Source organism: Sitodiplosis mosellana, unplaced genomic scaffold, assembly GCF_009176505.1.
Source record: "Sitodiplosis mosellana isolate CC-2019 unplaced genomic scaffold, AAFC_SMos_1.0 Smas_scaffold_6165, whole genome shotgun sequence".
NCBI classification, from domain to species: domain Eukaryota; kingdom Metazoa; phylum Arthropoda; class Insecta; order Diptera; family Cecidomyiidae; genus Sitodiplosis; species Sitodiplosis mosellana.
In genome coordinates this window covers 1294263-1304326 of record NW_022601406.1, presented here as the reverse complement: position 1 = coordinate 1304326, position 10064 = coordinate 1294263, and the positions used below count along the sequence as shown (strand labels likewise).

At 36.5% G+C, this 10064-nt stretch overlaps 2 protein-coding genes across 7 annotated transcripts in view; one reads left to right on the top strand and one right to left on the bottom strand.

The window, feature by feature from the left end:
- Window positions 1-532: 532 nt before the first annotated feature.
- On the bottom strand, window positions 533-1715 carry LOC129574680 (dynein light chain roadblock-type 2). Its single transcript, XM_055457014.1, has 3 exons — window positions 1556-1715; window positions 1411-1489; window positions 533-1051 (listed from the first exon to the last, which is right to left on the bottom strand). Exons 1-3 carry the CDS (start codon window positions 1556-1558, stop codon window positions 840-842), a joined length of 294 nt encoding a protein of 97 aa, XP_055312989.1. The 5' UTR covers window positions 1559-1715; the 3' UTR covers window positions 533-839.
- Window positions 1716-2475: 760 nt separating this feature from the next.
- The window catches only part of LOC129574673 (SH3 domain-binding protein 5 homolog), an 11008-nt gene continuing 3419 nt past the window's right edge, over window positions 2476-10064 (top strand). For 5 of the 6 annotated variants that reach the window (XM_055456998.1, XM_055456997.1, XM_055456995.1 and 2 more), the window contains exons 1-5: window positions 2613-5081; window positions 7693-7755; window positions 8738-8915; window positions 9339-9457; window positions 9580-9663. In XM_055456998.1, the coding sequence (XP_055312973.1) occupies window positions 5037-5081; window positions 7693-7755; window positions 8738-8915; window positions 9339-9457; window positions 9580-9663 (489 nt within the window). In that variant the 5' untranslated portion in view covers window positions 2613-5036. Of the gene's footprint in view, window positions 5082-7692; window positions 7756-8737; window positions 8916-9338; window positions 9458-9579; window positions 9664-10064 lie in introns of all 6 variants that reach the window. The other variant, XM_055456992.1, reaches the window with a different exon arrangement.

Below are 10064 nucleotides of genomic sequence, written 5' to 3'. Positions count from 1 at the left end.
TTTTTCTTTTCTATTTTTTTTTATCGTCCAGAGAAATAGTGAGGGAGAAAATTCAGATTCCGATGCGGGGCGAGGCAGCTAGTGTTTCATTTTGTTGACTCATTCTGTTGCTGAGCTGAAGAAATACAGCTATAAAGATCAAATCTCAATTGAATACATAGAACAAGAGGGACCGCCATATTCTGAATCGGTCTCAATCTTGAAACAGACGTGGGCAGAGGCCGGTAACCGACCGCCCGTTTCGGTTCTATCCCTGGTTTCAAAATCCGACGTTCCATCCTGGCCTTTTTCGGAATTCAAGACCTGCTTTTTAAGTCGTTAGTTCTGGAAATTTGGAAAAAATTCTTCAAAAAACATCTTGAATAACCTAGAATTTCCTAGAATTTTCAATCTGAATAGAGGCTTACCTCAATTTCCCTAAAATCATTAAAAAATTAAATTTGAATGGAAATAGCAATGGAATTACTTAAACGACTCATGTGATGGTTCAACAAAGATAAACGTTTCAGTCAGAAGAAGAAAACTGTTAAACTTGGTGTTTCATTTGATAAATTATTGATTTTATTCAATTCATCTTAAACTTCTATAATCCTAATGCACAATTACACAAATGTTTCGTCATTCGACTGGTTAATTTGTTTCGTTTTAGTGTTTTCATTCCATTTTCTTTATTCATTTTAAATGTGCTAAAAGAGAAAAGCGATTTTGATTTGTGCACACGGACGCGTGAAAAAAATTCCATGTTGCTAATTCCAAATCGATTCAAAGTTGTGTATTCAGAATTGGATGTTTGTTATTTTCAGCCGAAAAAAAGAAGAAGAAGTAAAACCCAACGAAATTTAATCGCTTGGATTTTGAATGACGATGAGAATGAAGTCCTTGTCGGGTGCAACCATAATTTCATGCTTTTTGGAACGTACACGCAAGAAGGTGAGATCATTTCCAGGATCCAAGTCCCGCACCACACTTCGTGCTTTGTCCGACAATTGGCTCATCAAACCGGCATACTGTACGGTTGTTGAATTATCTAAAGTACTTTTCACTGGAATGCCTGGGTGTAAATTGGAACAAACAGAATACAATATGAAATTGATCGAATCCAAAAAGAGCGGAAATTAATTGAATGGCCGATGGTTCGTTGTTTTTTTTCATCGGAAAATTGAAATATGGTTGTTGATTTTCTTTATAGATGTATGAGGTCAATGGTTTCTATGGTGCCGCATATTTAATCAATAAATTTGCTATTTATTTATTTACCAACACGCAAAATGTGCTCTTTATACTAATGAGACCAATGTAATGACGGTGGCCGACACCATTTATCGGTCGATAATTTTTTCGAAATTATAAATACGCAACGAAGATGATCTCATGCCAATCGGAAATTAATATGTATTTGATGAGGCTTACCTTCACTGTTGACAACAATTGTTCCAACAACGCCTTTGTGCGATGCTATTCTCTTTAAGGTTTCTTCCACTTCTTGTGACTGTTGAAAAAACCAATCGAAATTAAATGCAATTGCCATTGAAATCGAAATTTTCATGATGCTTACCATTTTGAGCTAAATAAAATTGATTTTAAATCAGCCGATTGAATAATTTGCCAGTTGTCGAATGCAAATACAAGAGATTGCTATGATTTTCTTTGCACCCAGCTCTCACATACACGAACGATGTTTTGAGTCAATTCATACACAGTAAAAAGTGACACTTTCGATGGCAACAAGCTGTCAAAAAAAATTTACACATTCCAATTTGATGAACAATTTCAACGTGCAACAGCATGAAGTTGGCCACAAGCCATTTCGAACGCATCGTTTTGTTTATCCAGTATAAACATTGCAGGAACACTGATGTTATATTTAAATATCATCAATGAAATTGGTTCCGCTTAGGTGGACAGAAGAGGCATTTGAAAAGATACCAATATTTCTTAATTGAATTGATCCAATTTTAGACTTTTTTCTTTTACACGGAAAAAACAATTGTGGAAACAGTTTGGGTGTTTCGAAATTGTGTATGGATCATTCATACATCGAACAAATGCTCAATATAACCTTTTGACATTTCTTTTTTCCAGCAAATACAAATGCAATATTTGGTTTGACCAATGCCAAATACATTTCGTATTGGCATTACGATGCTTGCCATATACCGATACCATCCAATGAGTTTGGCATTCAAAACAAACATTCAACACACATTCCATGAAAAATGGATTTCTTTCGCTTTTGTTTTCGTTATTGTCGCAATTTCAGTGGAGCTTATTCAGCTCTCTCTCTCTCTCTCACTCTCTCTCTCTCTCTCAGTCTCTCTTTCTCTTTATTTTATCCATATCTATCGTCAATGTATGCGAATTTCTCACATTCAACATTTTTTTTTTACATTTCCCCGCTTATTCTCTCTCCCTCTTTCTTTCTTTCTCTCGCTCATTCGTAGCTCACAACGTTCACTCAGATGCGTTTTCCACAGAGAGTTCACCTTTTGCATCCGATTCGATGCTTCTCATTCATCGTATCATCGCTTTGTGTGCTCACTTTCGTTCTGTCTCTCTGTCTCTCTCTAGCTGCGCGTAGTTTCTCTTTCTCTCCGCATTTTGACAAGTGTGTGGCAAAGCGAAAACAGACAACAAGCGTCACTTTGTGTTAGTATATCCACTGACATTCTCACGTACAAAGCGTGTGTAGTTTTTTTTTACGTGTGTTGTTATTTTCTATTCAAAAAAAAAAACTTACAAATATCATTCAAAAAAGAGGAGACGAATTGACAGAAGAAGAGGAAAAAAACGAATTAAAACTACACGACATAAATGACGACGTCAAATTTTTTTTATAGTTTTGCCACTGTAAACCTTGCAAGGGTTTTCCAACTAACGTGAGATTTGATGTGTGTGTGTGTGTGTGTGTGTTTTTGGTCTCACACAAATCGTATTTGAAGTGAAATTAGGCAGCTAATAAAGGAAGGTGCTCGTGTGGAAAAGCAACTCCATAAATTTCTAGATTTGAACAACAACAACAACAACAAAAAAACCTTTTCCTGTTGTTCTCTCTTGGTGTGTTCATTTGACAAAGTGTCTTGTTTGTAATTTATTTCTGTGAACGCTGGGCGATTACAGTTCTCATGTGTCACAAAACGCAAATTTTTCTTCAGTGACAATAAATTAACAGCCTAACATACAACAAACAATAAAAAAAAATAACAATTGGTTGGACGCAGTGCATACATGTTCATTTGTGTGTACGATGGTCATTCACAAGTTGTTTGCTTGATGAGCGATTGAACGAGCCTCAGTACGCGATTGTGCTCTCTATCAAACAGCTCGGCTCAATTCGGTGCTGCTACTGCTCTCCATTTGAACATCAGCAACGACGACGACCTGTGTGTGTGTATATGTGACTCGGATGAAATATTCTTGAAATTGCACATTCTTGCCTAACAACAACAACAACAACAACAACAACAACAACTATAAACAAGAAAACAACCAAAAATTTGTCAGCGATTGTGCAACACGAAAATTGTATATAATTCACTTGAGCGCACCATTTCATCAACAACGGACCAGTGAGTAGAGACACAAGAAGCGACGACACACACATGTCAACGACAAAAAATCAAGAATTTAAACAGCCCACGCCAAACTAGTGATAAAATTGAGAATCTGCTTCGATTTGGAACTGTCAATGAATTTTATTGAATTGTGACATATCAGCCAGTTAGCAGCTGATGAATGTGATTTGTGTGACGAGGAAAGAAGGATAGGGAAAAATAACAACAAATACCACTTAGAAACAATCAAATCTACTTAATTCCAGAATATGACACAAAAAAATGTGTTGATAAAACGTGCAATTATATAATATTCATTTATGGTGTGTCAGCGATGTTTATTGGCGTTTTTTTTTTTTCGGGCAAATATTTACTCAAGCCAAACAATTTCATGCTCATAGAGCCCCGAAAACGTCATCCAGGAGTTGATTTTGAACGTTAGTTTCATTAAGTATTGAAAAGTCACATTCATTGCGCTGCTGCAATCTGTGCAGCAACTCTCATTTGCTATTGCAAATCGTTTTTTGGCACCGGGGCAACACAATTTTCGGTAATTCGGAGTGGTGCGAAGCGCGCGCGATAGACAACAGCACATTCGTCTTCGAGCGAGCATCTAATTAATACATACGCGACGAGCTAGTTTCAAGGAGAAAACAATTTTGCACTGCAAAACTCGCTCGAACAGTGTTTGAAAATAAGAAATTATTCATTTTTTCGGGGCTCCAGAATCAACATTTGGTAATTGATTACCGTGTGACCGACAACCGAATTTGCCAATATTCAATTGATGTTAATTTTTCGCAAGTGAGAGTTCAAGTACGCGAATTTTACGAGAGTCGAGAGTGATGAGTGCGCTTGGTCAAGCGTAAAAAAAAACATTTTTTTTTGCCAAAAAGGCCCAGTTAAAACCAAGCGAAATCAGGAAAACCGAAAACTCAAATGGAAAATCAATTTCGTTTGAACGATTCTATAGGCAAGCACGCCAAATGATTTTAAACTTTGTGAAAGAAAAAAAGAAAAAGAAAGAAAACAATAACAATCGACACTCATTGAATGATTCATGATCAATTTCATGCAAACACATCGAAAATGTATTACACACACTGTGCGCGCGAACAACAAAACATAATCATAGCCTAGATAAGTGAAAAGAGAACCAAACAAAACAATAGCAAAATTTAAGGCGATACACATCGATAAAATATAAAAAAAGAGCGAAGAAGAAGAAGAAGAAATAGAAAAAAATAAAAGCAAATTTTTGGAATGTTTGTTTTTCGACCGGGCAACGCAACTCTCAAACCCACGCCGGAAAAAGGAGCCAACTCATGCCAACGTGAACGACAAGAAGACAGTGAAAAAATAATATCTGAAACGAAAAAACAAAACAAATAAACACACATCCGAAACTGAAACAACTCAAATCAGCAGAAAAAAAAAAATAATATCGGAGCGACGACAACAATAACAAAGAGCCGAATTCGCAAAATGGAAATGGAACAGCAAAACAATGAATTGGATCCGAGAATTCAGGTAAAAACAACAACAACAACAACATCAATAGCAACCACACTATAGTAAATATGCAGCGCTTGGACTTTGGTGTGCATTGTGCACTTTTTTGCGTTTTATTTATTTTTTGTTCGTTGGTTTGCGTACAGTCCAGCGATAAACTGCTGTTGTTTGATATTGGTGTGTGCATTTTTCTTCTGTTGTATTTGCAAGTGGTGGCCGTAGAAAAAAAAATGTTCGTGGATACTTTTGTGTGTGTAAAATAAGCGTTTTGTTTTCTGACTTCTGTGCAAATGACTGATTGTGTTTGCAATTCATCACCCAGCCCACAATGATCTGGGCCGGCTAAAATTTTGATATTCAATCCCCGCGAACTGTTTCCCCATTTCTATGATTCATTAAATTGTTTTGTTCTTTCTCTCTGGCTTCGGTCGAGCAACAACAATAACAACAAGAGCTGCAGCAGAAACAACCAATTTGGCTTAGCTGTGGCTTCTACTCTGCTCAGCTCATATTTTTTTTCCGCCGCCTGACTTTTGCACGTTGCGCGCGCGCATCCGCTCGCTCTCTCCCTCAATTACTCATTTGTTTAGATTGTTCAAGTGAGTGAGAAATTAAATCTTTCGCTTTGCTTGCACTGAACACAACGATATAAGAGATGCAAAGTAGCAATGATTAGATTTCATTGGTATTAATCTAGGCATCGTGCAGCCAACTCTGTCAACCGTAAACGGTTTGCATTCTTCTTTTTGCACGGCATCCAAAACGGCTTGTTCAACCAAATGAGATTGGCAATGTGATCCGATCGATATATGTGTGTTTTTGCATTGAACCATTGATGGAAAAGCGGAAAGAAATTGCATACGAAATGAATCAAAAGCGAAAAAAAATAACAAACAAACAAACAAATGTTTGCCAATTGAAGAAACCCACCGAGCATTTTGTGTGATCAATATTCCGGGAGGAATGAGCGAAATGCGATGATTTTCGTCTTTTTTTGCGTATAACATTTCGGCGGGGGTTACATGTCGGAATTTCACCTTCTCTTATCGCTCGCGCGACATACTACCGCTGCTATCGACCTTTTTCCATGCGCTGTGTAGTGCGTTGTTTTTCTTCTTTCTTCTGCTCGCCTGTTGTTCCAATCGATATATACTATATTAAATTGTTGTACATGTGAACGAAATAACAACAAAAAACAAGCAACTTCAAGGAGGTCAATTAACAATGCGAATTCTCCGACAGAAGCAGCACTACTTAGCTCTAATGCTATTCGGCTCTATTTCTCTCACACTCACTCACTCTCCACTGCGGAATGTGTAAAGTGTCGATGTCGTGCTGGTATTTGTGGATTTCAATGTTCATTCAATATGACAACAACGATGACGATGGCGTTGCGATTCAGATATATAGGCAGTTTTTTCTTCGTGTGTATCGTGCCGACTTCACTTTTTTTTTGCTTCTCTGTTCATTGTTCGTTCAGTTCATTTGTTACCGACTAATTTATGCAAATGAAATGCACGTGTTTTACTATTTTCGCTATGCTTTTTGTTGCTAGACCATTTTGCATCGTCATATATAAATATAAAAAGAAATCCCAACCACCACCACCGCCGCCGCCGTCACATACGATTCAATTTGCTTTGCGACTGTAAAAACAAAGAACAATTCGAATAGCACACAAATTATTCACGATTCTATAGTATTGTGCTCATTCAACGAACGAACGAAAAGAAGAAGAAGAAAACTTCACTCATTTTTCGTCTTATTGTATTCAATTAAAAGTGAAACGAAAGTGGAATTTTTCGCGCATTGTACAGGGGAAAATGAAATTTGATGATTATGAAATAAGCTGCAACGAGAACAAAAAATCGCATGGAACAAACAAACAAATTGTTTTCGTGATGGAAATATGACTTTGGTAAAATGATGAGCATTGCATCTATTTTTAGATCATTACATGATTTAGCGCAAGCGATTATTCTTTGCTAATGCGGTATTTTACCTGTATTCAACCGAAAAAAGGAGAAATAAATGAAACGCAAAACGTTGGCATCTTTTCCGTAGAAATTACTCAATGCGAGTGAGAACGTCATTCGTCTGCTTTGGTCAACATGTAAATTTTTGCTTCGTTGAAATTCACAATAGATAAATCTTAATCGCCGTCACGGTTGTTGTTCGTTGCCTCTTGTTATTTTTTCTCCTCGTTTGTGAAAAGAATGCCCAAGAATGGTCATTTCGACACAAACAACGATAAATTCAACTCTTTGTCCATTCCACCCAATTAATTCCAACGAAATGATCATCATTTCCAAAGCCATAAAAAAACCCAGCACTCTGTTTTCTGTTCGCTCTCTCTCTCATTCATTCGCTGTCCGAGTAAATAAAGCACTCACACCGAAATAGACAAACAAAAATACATTTTAGCATTTATAAATCATAGAAATGTGACAGTTGGACTTCAAACATTTTTTTTTAACTATTTGCTCGTGTTGAACTATTTCAAATGTCACGTGATTCATTCATTAAGTGTTTATAATTAGAGAATTTTGCTTTTTTTTATTCTCTCTCTATTTATGTTCACATGTATTTTTTAAAATGCTGCTGCACATTTGGATCTCATCAAAATTAGATCGAACTGGAAAACTTGAACACCGCTACCGAAGAAATCAACCGATTGGAAATCGAATTAGAGGTTCGTATCGAAACGTTTATCAATTTTGAATTGCAAAAGGAGTTGAGGTAATCGGGGCGAAATAATAGGATTTAGCATTTACCTAAAGGAGAAAAGGCATTTACCCAAAGAAATCGACTGTATTAAAGGTAAACAAACCGTTATCGAGGTGGAAACCATGGCATAATTTAAGGAATTTCGATTTTTGAGTATTGACAACTGCCATTTGATCTGGGGCGATTAAAGGTTCAAATATCCGAATACATGTGAAGCTTGGAATATCTAGTCTTAGTTTTAGTATATCAGACCGATGGATTTAATTGCCAAGTATTGGAAATTGCAATGGGTTTATGGGCAGTAGGTTGTTGTTGTTGTAATCCTGACTGCCCATAAACCCATTGCAATTTCCAATACTTGGCAATTAAATCCATCGGTCTGATATACTAAAACTAAGACTAGATATTCCAAGCTTCATCATGTATTCGGATATTTGAACCTTTAATCGCCCCAGATCAAATGGCAGTTGTCAATACTCAAAAATCGAAATTCCTTAAATTATGCCATGGTGGAAACACCAGCCAGTCATCAGACTTCGAACTCGAGACGACTAGGTGACGAAATCAGTGTCTGAAAGCTTTGCACCGACGAGAAATCAAACAGTCATAGCTTTTAATGACCCTTGAGTAAATGGAATTTGCTAAATGTTAGCACATACACACAGTTCTAAATCCTCTTTACAAGCCCTCGAAACCTTTCAGCTCGCTCCATTGTTCAAAAGCGCCCCAAATTTAAATGGACAAAAGTAAATATTTGATCAAGAAAAGTGAACTTTAAACTTGGGGATGGAAAACATCGGCAATTCATTTGATAACTGTAGAAAAAAAGACTGTTATTCATATTATGCAGTCATTCTTTTGTTCCCGTTGAAAATAGCCATAGGTGACTCAACGAAATCATGACTCAATGAATGTGTGTTTTTTTTCTCGTTCGTTTGTTTTTTTAGGAAGCGAATTCGACGTTCAACATTTTATACAATGAATCGACGCGCCGCTTGAAATTGCTGATAAAAAAGTTGGGTAGTTGCATCGAGAAGTCACGGCCGTATTATGAAAGCGCGGAAAAAGCACGTTTGGCACGAATTGAATGTCAAGCAGCCGCAGCTGAATTTCGACGTGCGAACGGTTCGTATACACGTTTTTCTTTATTTTTCGGCCAGATTTTTTCCACTTCATTTTTTTTGCTGCTGCTGCTGCTGCGGCTGCGGCTTTCAAATATGGAAACGATTCACACAATTTCCCAGTAGATTCACTTTTAAACTAATTATTCTGGTTTTTCTTCTTGCGTTACGCAAGTTACATTTTGAGCCAACGAAAGTTTGCAATTTAATTAAAAAGAGTAACGAGTCAATTTTTTTCTTGTAAATCTGAGTGAAATACGGTGAAATTTCTGATTGATTCTACTTAATCAAGCTTTGAAAAATGGCTAAGCTCTAGAGTGTTTTTTTTTGTTTTATTGGGAATTGGGTCATTGTTTCCATTCTTTTTTACCCTTCCTACCATTATACCCTTAACAAATGTACATGTTTTGTTTCATTGAACACACAGAAATCCATGCGGCGGCCAAGGAAACCGTTGCACTGGCGGAAGAAAGATTTATGACAAATTCACACAATTGGCCATTTGACAATGCATGGCAAGAAATGCTGAATCATGCTACAAATAAGGCAAGTGAACATTTTTACCTCCCCCATTTGAATGAAATTCATTCAATGAATGGAAAAAAAAGTCATTTTGAATAAAAATTCATGTCTAAATCGTTTTCGCAATGAATTTGTTTGCATTGCAGGTCGCCGAAGCAGAGAAGAAAAAGGCTGAAGCTCACGCTGAACACCAACGAAAGGCACATATCTTTAATAAGATTGATTTGGAGGTGAGTGGTCACACATTGATTTAGACAAGGGATGAATATGGGTTTTTGCCGTACATTTTGCCGTTCATGCATTTTACCCTTTCCAAAACGGAATTCTTTTTCGGAATGGTTTCGGTTGAATTTTTAATAATGTTTGAAGTTTATTCGAAATTTGTTGTCTTTTTTTGTTGTTGTAAGATTCAAACCTTATTTGAATGTCCGAGAATGAAAACGCAACTTCTATTCACAACACATATAAGTGAAACAAAAATAAAACAATTTATTGAAATGAAACAACACAATCGAATTTTTTCAAAGTGTAACAACAAAAAAGATTTTTTTAAAGTGTAACATCGGTATGTTGTTACACTTACTACATACCGATGTTACACTTTAAAAAAATCTTTTTTGTTGTTACACTT